Source organism: Cyclopterus lumpus, chromosome 7 (genome assembly GCF_009769545.1).
Source record: "Cyclopterus lumpus isolate fCycLum1 chromosome 7, fCycLum1.pri, whole genome shotgun sequence".
Taxonomy (NCBI): domain Eukaryota; kingdom Metazoa; phylum Chordata; class Actinopteri; order Perciformes; family Cyclopteridae; genus Cyclopterus; species Cyclopterus lumpus.
In genome coordinates, this window is record NC_046972.1 from 10,370,339 (window position 1) to 10,384,871 (window position 14,533).

General features: G+C 40.1%; 2 protein-coding genes across 2 annotated transcripts; one reads left to right on the top strand and one right to left on the bottom strand.

Moving 5' to 3' along the window:
* The first annotated feature begins 5 nt into the window (after positions 1-5).
* fam217b (family with sequence similarity 217 member B) lies at positions 6-3,876 on the top strand. Its single transcript, XM_034537260.1, has 4 exons — positions 6-563; positions 663-762; positions 923-987; positions 1,089-3,876. Exons 1-4 carry the CDS (start codon positions 457-459, stop codon positions 2,524-2,526), a joined length of 1,710 nt encoding a protein of 569 aa, XP_034393151.1. The 5' UTR covers positions 6-456; the 3' UTR covers positions 2,527-3,876.
* Positions 3,842-7,916, bottom strand: ttll9 (tubulin tyrosine ligase-like family, member 9). The gene is made up of 14 exons (XM_034537261.1): positions 7,705-7,916; positions 7,453-7,499; positions 7,282-7,371; positions 7,083-7,194; positions 6,779-6,964; positions 6,565-6,633; positions 6,387-6,477; positions 5,995-6,035; positions 5,820-5,907; positions 5,633-5,691; positions 5,296-5,492; positions 4,870-4,983; positions 4,452-4,576; positions 3,842-4,275 (listed from the first exon to the last, which is right to left on the bottom strand). Exons 1-14 carry the CDS (start codon positions 7,717-7,719, stop codon positions 4,205-4,207), a joined length of 1,305 nt encoding a protein of 434 aa, XP_034393152.1. The 5' UTR covers positions 7,720-7,916; the 3' UTR covers positions 3,842-4,204.
* Between the last annotated feature and the right edge of the window lie 6,617 nt (positions 7,917-14,533).

Consider the following 14,533-nt stretch of genomic DNA (forward strand, 5'->3'; position numbering starts at 1 on the left):
CAGAGCGAGGCTTGTATGACTTCACTCCAAGTCCCATGATGCACCTGCAGTGCCCACTTCGACACGAACGGCGAGCCAGTAAGCAGCAGGTAAACAAACCCGTCTCGCTGGGAAGGAGCCAAGCAAAGCGTATGCGCTGTTTTGCTGTCTTGCATTTTTAATGGCGATGAGGATGAAGAAGAGACACGTCTGCTGTCAACAATTCATAAAAAATAATCGCTGACTTGTAATTAAACGAGGCATTGCGACGGCAAACGGAGGGACGCGTTTCACCAGCGACAGTCGCTACTGGGACATCTGCGCATGATGCATTGCACCACTTTTGAGAAAATGGGAGTTTTTAGCCTCATTCTCAGAAAAGAGCACATTATCCGAGATGTCGGTTGGGTCCTTTAGCTGCCGTGTCATTTGATTGTGCTGGATTACGGAACAACATCCCCTCTGGCGACCTGCATCATGGGGCCCATCATGCAGGAGCGCACAGCATCCACGGCACTGAAACGCGTCGTCTCCAAAGAAAAGATTCGGGTGAAATATACTGAAAACAACGGACCTGTAACCAGGTGGGCCCTAAGTGTACAGTGCTGCGAATGTGACTACATTAATTATGGTATGTTATGACTCAGACGGGTGTCTGACCAACCACTACCATGTTTCCACAGTTCGAAGAAAAGTAACAAGATGAAGAAAGCAGTGGGCCAGATGAGAAATGGCCTCCCAGGACCAGGTCAGGATAAGGACACAGTGACAACAGTGCAGAAGGTAAGTGAATGGCATCCTGGTCAATTAAAGATAGATCATACCAACATCATTGTCGGTTTACAGGATAAGACAGTGCTGCAGCATTCACATTGGGCTATATATACCAAACAATTAAAGACTGAAATAATCACACAATTTAAAAATAATTATTGTTTTGCAGGGTGCACAGTCAAAAGGTGGCAGGATCAAATCTGGCACAACGCGCAATACAAGTAAACTCTCCAGGTATGTGTGGCTGAGGGGGGTTTGTATTCTTACTGAATGCTTTGCTTCAAGTACAGTAAATCACAAATAGCTTTTCCTTACACTTGTACGTCTCTTTACAGCCCTGAAGAAGGAGATTTGAGACCTCAAGTCCGGAAACATTTATCTGTGCACAGGAAAGAGGAGCAACTGGAAAATCAACAGGTATCACAGTGCAGCCACGCACTACACCAGAATCGTGGGGGGATGGGGAAAAATCGGCGAGCTCTCTCCCTGCCTCTCTCCCCAATATCAGGGCTACGACACATGCCAGCACACCCCCTAACACACTCTCCAGCCCTCACCCCAGAGGTACTGCAGCGGCACTACAACCAGAAGGATGAAGACACTGACAGTGCCAGTGATCTGTCAGATTCTGAGAGGCTGCCTGTACTGCCCTCTCCCTGTACCCCTTGCACCCCTCCCCATCTCAACCTCCGGGCCGAGGTCATCAACACTGATGACTTTCCCCCGGACTTCCCTGGACCTCATGGGGCTGTGGATGATGAAGATGAGAGTGAAAAACCCAGCTACGGTTACCCAGATTTTCTGCCTCCTCCCTTTAACACTTGGAGCCTGAGACAGCTGGCAGTGTTTCTCCATACGGAGGGCCGTGGTGCCCCCCGGCCCAAGCCTGTAGGTCACTTAGAGAAGTACCTGGAGAGGCTGCTGCAGCTGGAGTGGCTTCAGATCCAAACAGTGCAAGCAGATAGCACGCGCCTGCCCGGGAGCCGTACAAGGCCTCAGAGCTTCCCCTCTGCCACCACTGTTCACCAACCGAGGCCTCACACAGCTCCGCCATCCCGACTCAACTCCCCTAAAGGGCAGAGGCACAGCCAGAGAGCCTTCCCATTTTCACCTGTCAATAACCCACCATCACCCGCCTCAGTCCAGCAAACGCATTCCCGCTTTCCAGTTTGCCCTCACTGTCACATTCGCTACCCATTGTGCAATGGAAGCTGCTCCGCCAATGCCTACCAGCGCCACTCAAGGCTCAGCCCACTGCTTGAGCGTAGAGCCAGGCCTGGAGCAGCAGCGAAGAGGAGCAGCAGCGAGACCCGAGCAACCTCAACAGAAAATAGGAGCTCCGGAGGACAAAGTGGAGGACAAGGCGGAGGAGGAGCCCAGACCCCAGTTAGCCCCTCAGCTGGAAAAAGTCATCTCAGACACATGCAGGCTTCAGGCAATGCCCGTAAGATAACCCAGGAATCTGAAACTAACCCAAACGGTCAAGGTCAGGTCAGGAAAAGCCGCGTTCGAGCTAACTCTGAGACCGATATTAAAAAAGAGCCTTGTGGCAGTAAAACAGCCGGTGCAGAGAAACGTGTTTTTGCTGCAGGTAAAAGAGAGGTCGTCACCTCCAAGAGAGTAGATAAGGATTGGCAGAGGATAGAAGCCGTAGGTCAAGCCTCTAAAACGGCCATGAAAAGAGCTGCTAAAGAGCCACCGTCTCTCTTCAAAGCGCCGCCTGTAAGTAAGCAGAATGGCAAAACAAAAAATGTGCACTTTGTTGCAAAGTAACGCCTATAAACCTACAGTACAGTGCTATACTTAGTGGTTACTTGGCACAGGAATTTGAAGCTATGCCTGCTTTCTGTGTAATCTGTAATACTAACATGTTGTAACTATTGAACAGTCTGAATCTGTCAGTGATGTACAGCCTGCTATCGGTCAAAACTATCAAGAAGTTGTGCAGCTAGAATAGAGATAAAACAGCGTAAATATGACACTTGCTTTAAAACCGAATTATACAAACTGTATTTCATTCAAAATGCACAGTAAGTACACAATCATAATGTTGTATTGTGTTTTGACAGAAGGCCGATTGTGATCCAAAGCACTATGATATTAAAACCACAGCTTAAATTGAATTCTGCTGAACTTCACATCATCAACTCTCAGTATACTACTAATGTAGAAAATAGACATAGAATAAGCATCTACTCCATAGTACTCTATAGTAAAGTTTACCACAGATCATTACATTTCAGACATCAACTACGACCATAGCCGTTACTAGTGGAGTTTGTGATTTTGGAATGTATTTATTTTTCAATGCTTTTCTTTACTTGATGTTGCATTTTATATTTTATTTGGCGCCTCATGTTAAAGTATATGTTTAATTAAAGCATCTTTTGGCTGAAGAAGAGGCACAACGAGTGGTGGTGTACTGCAGTGATGTAATCTGTCTATTTGTGCGATGGTTTAACATTTTTGGTTATAAGGGCTTTTCATGTTTGAACAGCTTGAATTGTAGTCTATGATATTATACTGTATTTTGCATAGAGCTGAGCGCTTTATATCATTGAAGATGGTGTAATGTTTGCTACGAATGTAAATGCATATTTTTCCAAATTTTATATACCATAGTTATATTTATGAAAAGTGTTGTAGTTGACTTGTATTCATCATTGTCATTATTTTGTTTACATTGTCATGCATATAAAGAAAATATTTGGTAAAAAAGCTGGATGTAACTTAGTGTCTACGGCATTGGTCATCCCTGTGATTCAATAGAATTTCGACACATCATCGCTGTTGTGCTGTAACATGATAATGTTATACATATCACGTCCATATCACACTGCATACTTGAAGTCTGTAGAACACTGTGTTTGCATCAGTTTGTTGAGATTTACCATGTGCACTGGATTCATGGGAACACTACATCAATGTAAAAAATGTGATATATATTGAGATTGTACTTAAACTCATGTAAAGTATTAAAGCCATACATGAGGGACCAGAAGGGGCGATATTAATAAATGTGTACATTATGTTGACAATGCACGCAGAAAGATTGTGGTATGTATTTTCTCAATGTTGAATGCAAGTATTTGTAAGGCATAGAAATAAATGTTTTGCACTCGAGGGATATTGATTCACTGGCCATTCTTTGGAACACGTGATAAACAGTTGACCTGACCTTGTTTCTGAGACTTTGCTAAAATCCCAAACCTAACCAGCCCTAACTCTGCGACTGAAATAATACAAGGTTTGGTAGTAGGCCGTAGTTTTAAGAAAATGTAGTCTTCATTCATTTGCATGTTCAAATTTCAACCCAAGAATATGATCAGATCATCACGGAAAGCTCATTTGTATGAGATATTACTTATGTTTTTCAGTTATGTGTGTTTACTGGAGCCTCTCTTCTGCCAGAATAAAACTTTATTGGTGGGACATAAAAATGATGCATATGTTACATCCTCTTCTGTCCTGGAAATGGTTTTAGAATCCGGCGAAGCTGTTTCTCCCTGTCATTCACGCACCCTGCAACAAAGAGCAGGTATGTATTTGCAGCTACATTATTTGTATGGAATAATAGCATGATAAAAGCTTTTCCACACAATCAAATGCCATGCTCTTAATTGTATATACTTATGCACATTTATCAGAATTTCTTTTTCATAATCTCCAAAAAGTTTGATTATTGTTTGTCAGGTTACCCAAGTGTGTGTTGGCAGTGAAACACGAACTGCCAAATGTTTCGAGGTTGACGTCCTCTCTGAAGACAGGCCCGTCGTTCCACATGAGGTCATAGCCCCCCACCCTTTTCTCCTTGCCAGTCAGCCTGACGAAAAAAACACAGTTAATTAAAACGCAGCACCGGTGTGACGGAAAGAGATTAAAGGAGTGTATCGTCTGTTGTACAGCATTCACCTTGTGAGGGAACTTGTAGTGACTTATTTATTGTTGCAATTAATTAAAACAATTTGATATATACCATAACCCAAGATTATAATTCCAAATTTGTATCGATTGGTAACTATCAAATAAAGACTCTATAATATATAATGACTATAATAACATTTCTGGTCTCCTGATGACAAAAAGGCGAGCACGCGATGACAAAGAGATCTTTACCTTCCCTCCATATCAACAACATTCAAAGTGTCTTCCAGCAGCCGGCACTTCATCTCGTAATCCTCTTGACTACTCGGTGTATGTGACGGGGATGCGTTCACCTCAATTAACCACCTGCAAAAAGACGGAGGGGGGTGACATTCACCAGACATTTACTTACTTGTTAGGTAGTTTACAAGCAAGCAAACAAAATGTGCATTGGGAGAGGCACTATCATTGGTGTGCGTCACATTTGTTGCATACCACTACATTCTTTTGATAGATTTATGAGTTTTTTAATAAAGTTTGTTTGTGTATCAAGAGAAGAGAGTCCTATGTGTGTTATGTTTGCTTGTCTGTCTCTTTGTGAGCATGCATGTCTTAGTGCATGTTTGCAAGTGGATATGTCTCGCTGATGATGCATTTAGTTGCCATGTGAGGACTCACGGTTTGAGATTCTGATCCAGTAGAATGTCATAGCCATAGAGCTCAAAGCAGTGTTTGTCATTGATAATGACCTTTCGTACACTCTGTAGACTGCGGACAAATATGTTATCCATCTCCTTAAACAGAGATTCTACAGTCTCTCTGCCATGTTTTGCAGTCAGGTATCTTCGAAGCTGTTGCATCTGCCACTTACATCCCTATTTTGAGATTAATAAAACAATGCAGGAATGAAGTGGAGAAATAACTGGTTAAAGGAGAGAAGAGTCAGCAAAATATACTGACAAAAATATGACACAAAATGATCTTTTATTTATTCTGTGGTTGTCGAGTTACACACCTTTTCAGGGTCATAGTCCGGTGCAGTTTTCTGAACAGCCACATTGGTGAGGTGCATATCTGATGAGATGCAATAAGTAGTATAACCCAGCTATCTAAAACTAACTTTGAATTAATATTTTATTAGACAAAGGCTCAACATTCAAATGAATGGAGAAATAAAAGTTATGATGGTGAAAAAAGGATACACTTGTCATCAATACTGCTCAGGGAGAAGCGGGTGCTTGAGAAGCGGCCAAACCCATCTCGATACAGCCAGGCCTTCAAGGGAACATACTGAAACAAAAACACACATGCACACACATTGATTCACAAATGCCGCAATATTTACAATTTGTGTTTTTTACAAGGTTTAATACATACGGCTGTTACCAGCACATAGACCCTCAGATCAAATTTCCTGCCTGTGGGGACAAAAAGTTTTTAAAAAGTAAGCAGGGATATAAATCTAATTATGTTTGCTCACTCATCCTCATGTTCCAATTTGTCAATTTGATGTATGTGTTACTCATCTGTAAGAACATTTGATGGTTATTAAATTAAATTGGATTTACAATCAAAGTGTGTTTTTCATTCAGTATAATGTATAACATCGCAGTGCATCATTATCAACAGAATATCATTCTTGTATTTATCTTTCTTTAACTTTTTTATTTAAACCTTTTTAACTTTTACATTTCTTTGTTTCACAATGCTGTATCACTAAATTAAATTCCTGTGTACATTGTACATTTTGAATGTCAGATTCTGACAACCATTAATTAGGTAGGGGTTCTCGATGTAGCGTTGAGCCACATAGCTTTCCACTTGAGCTGCATCCTTCTGTTCCTCTGAGCGGGTGCCATCCTGTGTAAACACAATATTACCAATCTGAATATGTGGGTGTGGATGTATCAGTCATTTAATTTACACCTAATTCCTTAAGGAAATTACCTTTTTCCAATCCATGATGTCCTTCAGTTTCCTGAATAGGAAAATGCCTTTCCCTTGAGATTTTGCTACCTAAATAAACATACAGGAACAGTTAATTTGTATGATTTAAATGCCATGTGGTAATAACTTCATTTTCATTTCTACCGTCATCCAAACACGAAATTAAATATCCTTTTATTGCATTGGATCACATGCATGGTCTACTTCAGCTAACCGGCTTCATGATCCAGGTGCTACCAGGGCTTCTTTTGAATTCCTCAACAAAGAGATGATATTCGCTGGGCAATGCGAAGGTGCAGGGGAAGAAATCACATTTGGAGGCCTCCATGCGGCCAACATCCCTTTCGAGATTTTTCCGGTATCTTTTGAGGTTTTTCACCATGAGGTTTTTGCGAGTCAACTGTAACATAAAACACAGAAACACAGAAAAAGACGACATGACTTTCGATGATATGAATGATTTCTGCGTTCCATCTCCAGTGTGTAGTCGCAAGCATGCTAGATTGATGCTGCCTCACCTCATAATGGTTGCGAAAGTGGTTTATCCTGACATGTTCCTCCAAATATGAATGATCAAAATTATCCCTGAGCCAGCCCACATCACACCAGTTGAAGTCCCATTCTCCTTCACTGTGAGCAAAAGAGTAAATACCAGATTCAAGCTACAAATATGGGTTAGAAAAGCTGATTTGATGATGAACAGACAGCACTACTCACTCTTTGACTTCCACCCAACCTGGCCTTTGGCGTAGGACGTTTATGGTGTTGAGTTGGCCACATTTGTAACGCACGCAACACCTTCCCTCCCTGAGGAGACATGAATGAGTAACTGTTATTAGTATTAGACAATAGCTGCTCATTTGAAACCTACTAGAGAACAACACTCACCGCTCCTCACTTTTGCTACAGTCATAGGAACCTTTGTATCCAGAAGTCTGCAGTGGTGAAGGGAAACCAAGATTTAGCCTATTTAATTGGTTTAGGGCCAAACCCCAACCAGCATAACGTTACCCAATACCTGCAAATTCATTCAAACGGGTATATATATAGTCTTACTTTACTTACAGCCCTGTACTAGCTACTCTTCATTGGTTAGCTAACGTTAGGTTAACTTATCGGTAGTTAAAGACAATAACGTACCTTGTATTTTGACATGGAAGCGAACGCTAAGAAAAGTTAGACAACTATGATAATGAACTAACGGAGTATTACATTATGCGTAAGTACTATGATATAAACTAGTTATCAGTTAGTTAAGCTAAGCTAGTTAGATAGCGAGTCATTGTCGTGTTTGACAACTGATGCTATGGTAACACGTCATGACAAACGACAAAGAGGGTGTCCTGTTGCGCTTTCCGTAGAATTGTTGATTCTGTCAATCATGTCCCTTGACGCGTTACGGCCGTTATCAAACCCCCTTGAAGATGACCCACGTTGTCAGGTTATTTGTAATGTTCACAGTATTACATTGATCTGTGATATGAAAAAGAAAAAAAAACACACCTTTCAAGAGCAGAAGTCATGATTATGTATGACCTATTTTTAATTTTCGAAAGACATCTTCAAAGGTATTTATGATAACCATGACCCAATTTTAGGGTCGATTTTTCTTTTTCTTTTCTGATGTGGGTCTCGTTAATATGATTTATGTTTTCATTTTATTCACAAGTCTACCTTTAAAGCAGAAAGTCCTAATGAAACACATCTAAAACACAGAAAACCCGTTTCATCACTCGACCCTACTCTAAAATCACCACTAAGCGGTGCCAAAACCTCAACTGGGAGCCTCTAAGTACCATCGACGTTCAATTATTTTCTCTCAACATTTTTACTTTCTGCAGAAGATAATCTGTGTTTAAACAAAGCAATTGATACATATACATATTGTTTGTTTTGGTTATGTGGATGTTTTAAATGCATAGATAAAGTCCATCCAGCCAAAAGTATTAAATGGCAAATCAAAACAAATAGTTACATTGTTTAGGATTTGTTCCTCATATTTCATATTTTTTATTTTATGAAATAAATGAATATAAAGAGAGAACATCAACATTTATAGATTCATGTTGCAAATATTGAATAATTGATGATTTAAGATAACAAACGGCTGAAGGACAAATGGCCTGTCACTGCATCCAGCAATTTACCACGACAGGATGATTAGGAAAGAAAACAGTCTGTAGTGAAAGAGAGCTTTGACCTTTGACCTCTAAAGGTTAAGAAGGACCCTCCATAGGACATTGAGAAAGTACACTGTGCTGCATACTCAGCCCCTCACTTATCATCCATCGATTAATGGATTGCATCTAATTTATTTATGTTTCCTGTTTTTTTTTCTGCACACATTATTTCATTGAACAAATTGGCTTAAACATGTCTCATGGATCCTATGGTTGTTGTTTATGGGATAAAGCCATGGAGGGTTGGGGTAGGGGGTAAGGAATTATTCCCTTTTTCTTGGTCATAAAGCACAACATCTGAATATATACCCCATTCAAAAAACATTTACATGTATTGCTTTAAACACCTTGATGTCCATTCTGTAAAAGGATCTTATCTTTGAGTCAGATTCCAGTGCAAAGCTAAATAAATGGGAAGAATACTGTTTCATTTACTGTTGCTGTGCCTTTTTTCTTTCTTAGCAATCCACTGCTAATCAATCAATCAACTGTGGAAGGAAAATGTATGTGTGTCTTAAAATGTATTGTCACAAACCGGGCCATGACAAAAAAAAGGGGGATACACACAACCAAGTAGTTAGTGGAATCAGTACTTTCAGCAGTAAGTATATATGTAATGTCGTATAGTGTGAAGATATCAAAACAAAGAGCAAAGAGCCAAACAGGTGTCTCAGTATCGAGAGAGACAACAACTGAGACCAGAGGGCCTTTCAACAGAGTGCACTGGCACACACACACACACACACACACACACACACACACACACATACTGTGCGCAGAGTAAACAGAATATCCGAGCCAGGTGGTAAAAGAAAGGGAGCTATCAAACATCAATTAGTAGAGCGTCCACTGATGACAGGTACAGAGGAATTCAGGAAATAACTAAACAGAGTTGTGATGGATGGCAACCAAGGGATCAGTTAGGAACATGAGCATGTATATTTAGCGGTCTAGAAGCAGGGAGACAGGAGCTCGGGAGTCTCTCGGGACAGATACGTTACTGGACCTGGGACTGAGCCAGGGCATAAAGTGATGCACATTACTATTGTGAAGTTAGTTGATCCTGGAACAACTCGGTTTAAAAGTAAATAAACCTCCGTGGAGTGAACACAATTAAATCTCTCTTGTGTTCAGTGTGTGTTTTTTACTGAGTTAATCACAGTGAGATCTCTTGGTTGTCTCCCCATTAATGAGACATCTATCTGGTGTGTCTCAACGTCATTGAGTCAGCCATTAGGTATTGAGTTTGAATTGTAAGTAATATAATCAACGAATCACAAATCAACCACTACACGACTATACTTTAAACTCTGACATAAATAATCAGGACAGCCATGAGCAGAGGGCTTTACACTGTATTTGGATGTATGGTTTGGCTAGGTGTCCATACAGTAAGAACATATAAGCCAGGCCTCTGCAGTCTGTAAAAGGATCGAGTCAAAGCTCAGTCTCAACACTTCCATGCATATCAATAGAATCAAGTATACTTTATTCATGTCATTTCATATAAATTACAGCTGCTACAAAACATAACTTATGGTTTGAAGAACAGATTTGGTTTGTGCTGGGAAGTTTGGTATTATTTCTAATGATGCAAAGATGAAGAACAGACAATAAAAGTGAAATGTGGTAGTTTAATATAAGCTAAGATGACATCAGTTTCTTTCAAACTGCATCAACATCATCTGCTTGAGCAAGCTTTAAAAAAAAACTATTCCCTGGCATCTTTCCAGTGATCGTGTTTTGTGCAGAGGAGATGTCGGTCTACATTCATGTGTGTGTTAATTTAGTCTCTAAAAAAAAAAAAGCATATATATATATATCAATAATAATAATAATAATCATCAGCATCATCATCATATAATAATATAATAATATATATAATTATATAATAATATAGCCATAATCATAATAATAATAATCATCATCATCATCATCATATAACAATATAATAATATAACTATAATTATAATCATCATATAAATAATAATCATCATATAATAATATCATCATAATTATAATAATCATAATCATCATATAATAATTTCATCATAATCATAATAATCACCATCATCATCATTATGGTCGTCGTCATCATCATCATCATCATCATCATCATCATATTGATTCCCAGTGGGTGATAATCATCCCGGTAAACCATTTGCTCCTCAACAGTGACCACAAAGCAAATCTGTGGTATCCAGGGGCATCAGCTGTTTCTCATAAGAGAGGCATCTTGCCAACTTTCTAGCTAGAATCCTAAGATATTCTGTTTGGTGGAAAGTTCAGCTCGACCTGAGGTGTTTTTGCCCATGACGCTTCCCTTTTGCAGCCCCTCTCCATGTGCAGAGGACACACATCTGGTATGTCATAGATTCAGATTCAAGGAAGCACAGACAATTTAGGGTGAATAATGTGAAAGGGTAAAGAGGCGTTAAGTAGCATATTTAAGGGCAAACCTACTGTTGTGACATGGAAAATTGTCTCTGACCTGCATATCATTGCTAAAATAATATCTGACCAATGCTGCTAGAGTGCACATGTAATTGACAAACTGTCAGGAAATGACTGCTAGAATAGTGGGCTTATTTAAATGTCTGTGTGCACTGGTGTCCTCTCATTTATTACCATCTCTGATGAGATTCTGATGAGAGTAATACATGTCAGCCTGATCCTTAAGAGGGTAGGACTGACAAAAAGAGCAGTGTGGCTTTTGTCTATATTACAGTTTCCATATATCAGTGATCACCACTTCCACTTCCTTTCTGTGCTTGATTTTCATACCTTTGTCAGATGTAAAGAACTGGTTTACATCACAGATCCTGGTGTTCATTTGAACAGTTTCACATATCTGCAGCCTCTGAGACGTTAATGCCACCTGTATATTGTTTCAGTAGCTCCACAGCACTCTGTGGGTTAATGTTTTCTTTGAAAACATATGAGGAAGCCAAGAAAAACAGGACAGAGTGGCAGCTAGAATCTTACCGAGATGTATTACATTCTCCCAAATAAGCAGCGAATCCATAGTGATGCGTGTCCTGCTGCAGCACTCATCAACACTTTACAAGCAGATGCTGGCAGCCACTAAGTGGACATATACATATGTTGGCATATGATGTACTAACATAATGTCTCAATGTCTCAATGTCTTGAGATAAAACAAAAAGAAAAATGATGTAGAACTATTACAGCCATCTTGGAAATATCAGAAGTTTGCTGTTGGGGAAAATTGGTGGGTCCAGAATGTATTTTTGCAATGGCATTACTGATGAACAAGAGGTAAACGGTTTAAGTAGTTGAATGTGTTGCATAATGCAATGCGTATACAGTGGGAAACACAGCAAATTCAGAGTCATCAGACCAGGCCCGTCACAAAAAAAACGTATGCATGCATCAGATGGCTGCTAGCCCACACACACATTTCTAATAGCATTCTGTTTTCACAACTCTGGTCGGGGGAAATAAAACAAAACGTGGTCTTCATTTATCTGGAATTCTCTCTTTTTTCCCAGCGTGGAGAATGTGCCAGAGAATTGAGGTATGGCACCAAACCCTAGGCTCCGGGAATTTGGAAAGAGCCAGAGGAATCAAGAGTCAGACAGATTGAGGTTTAAGCTTTGTACAAATCCTTGACATTTATACCCAGAGATCATCATGCCATAGCATGCCCTTATCTTCCCATAAAGGTGTACGCATTTGTTTTAGTGCATTTGTGTTTTCTATGTTTAAATATACCAATTTGTCTGTGCATCTGTGAGTATGTAATCTTAAACTCAACAGGAAAGACTTCATCTTTGAAATACTAATATATAATTTGATCCTACATCATATAATGTAGGATCAAATGTAGGATTATATAATATATAATTTGATCCTACATCTCTTAGTTCATCTTTAGATCATTATTTAAACGTGTTATGGAGTACGGTACAGTTGCATGAGAGGAGAACAAGCTTCCTCTGTTATCCTCTGTTCCAGTTGCTTATGGCAGTTTGGTGTTTGATGGTAAAGATCGCCTCAGGAGGAAATCAGACTCAGAGGCTCACAGAGGTACGTTTGTTTTCACAACAGCGATCTGAGAGATTAAGGTACACCCTCGTACAATCTGTTGGCCTTTTTTCAGTTACTCTATATGTGCACACAATATCTCCTTCAAATTCCCAAAGGTTCTCAGTTAGCTTCCATGATTACTTGAGACAGTTAATGTATGTTACACATACACACCCACACTGGTTTGATCATATAAAAAAAAGAAAAAAAAAGACCTCTCAGCTTTTATCACACTTTAAATACCCCATTTTATATTAGGTTGCAAGTCAGTAACTGGCTGCCTGATGTCTATTTTGCACATACATCACCTCTTCTGGTGATGTTCTTGCGACATAGATTTGTTTTTGCTTTTTTTTAGTAGCGTTTTACCTTCCCTGTGGTCTTCTGTGAGAGAAACATGTTCAGTTTGATTGAACGTCAACAGCATTCCAGTGTTTGGACCTATACAACATTATAGCTGTTTGGCTGCATGTTGAGGGTCCCCCCTTCATGTCTGACAGATGATATGCTTGGATTATGAGCTGCCCGCCCCATCCCATACGTTGCACTTTCTATTGAACTGAAACAGTTCTGAGGGTTCATGCTGATGTCACGGGGATCCCTCAGCACGCATCTTGAAGAGTGTACTTGCTTTATGCAAGTATACTCTTCAAGATGGTCCAATTCTGCCATCCACTTTGTCGGCCCACCGTTATCTACAGGTCTGTGATTCGCAACAGCTGAGCTTGCAAGTATACTTTCTCACCTCTAAACAAAAGAGTTGATTTCAACACATCTAATATATTGTTTTTTTTCAGCCTCACAATGGAAACTTTTGTGACCTTTGCACATGCAATAAGAGAAACACACCTGCGTAGAGGCACCTTAGCAGTCAATCATAAGACGACATTTGGGGATCCTATGAGAAGAGAAAGAGAGAGAGAGAGAGAGAGAGAGAGAGAGAGAGAGAGAGAGAGAGAGGGAGATTCCCTCCCCTGAGTTTGTCCCCTATCTGGCCCCTCGCCCAAAATGCCTCAAAATGTAAATGTGGATTTGCGCAGACTCCAGTTACACACATGCAAACACAGATGTCTACAGTCTAATTGTATCATCCACTTTTAGACCATTGTAGACACTAAAAGTCAACTGATTTCAAAATAAGGTATTTACCGTGTATCACCTCAAACTCTAACACTGGACATGAGCCTATAGCTCGAGTCCTCTCGGTCTGGAAACTGTTGCATGCATTGATCCGAAATAGGGACGTCCGCATTGTTCTACAAACGTTCTCATACTTGCACTTACCCTCCACTCTCCACTGTTGGGTCATGTACTGAATACACATCTTTATCATTGATATATTAGGCTTGTAATTGCAAGTGTCGAGAGTGACAATTTATTGAGGTGTGTATACTGCATGCAATACTCTCTGCTTTTACTTTGGCGGTTCTGTTTTATAAATGAACTTCAACAAGAAAAGAAAAAAAGGAAAATTCATCATATTGAACAGTTGGATTACTTTCAAGTGTTTCTGGATGATTGCCTTCAGTATCCGTCAAAAAGACAAGTGAACCATTTTACATGTTATGCATCAACATAAACTCAAGTGGAGAATGGTTCACCACCGCAGACTGCAGGGTAGCTTCCTTTGACAGAGTGTTATAACAGCAGCGTGGGCGTGGACGCCTCTCCGGAGCCGTCTACCTTTGTTTTGGGGCTTTAGAAGGCGAAGTGACTTTGAGGAGCATTGTTGCTCTCTT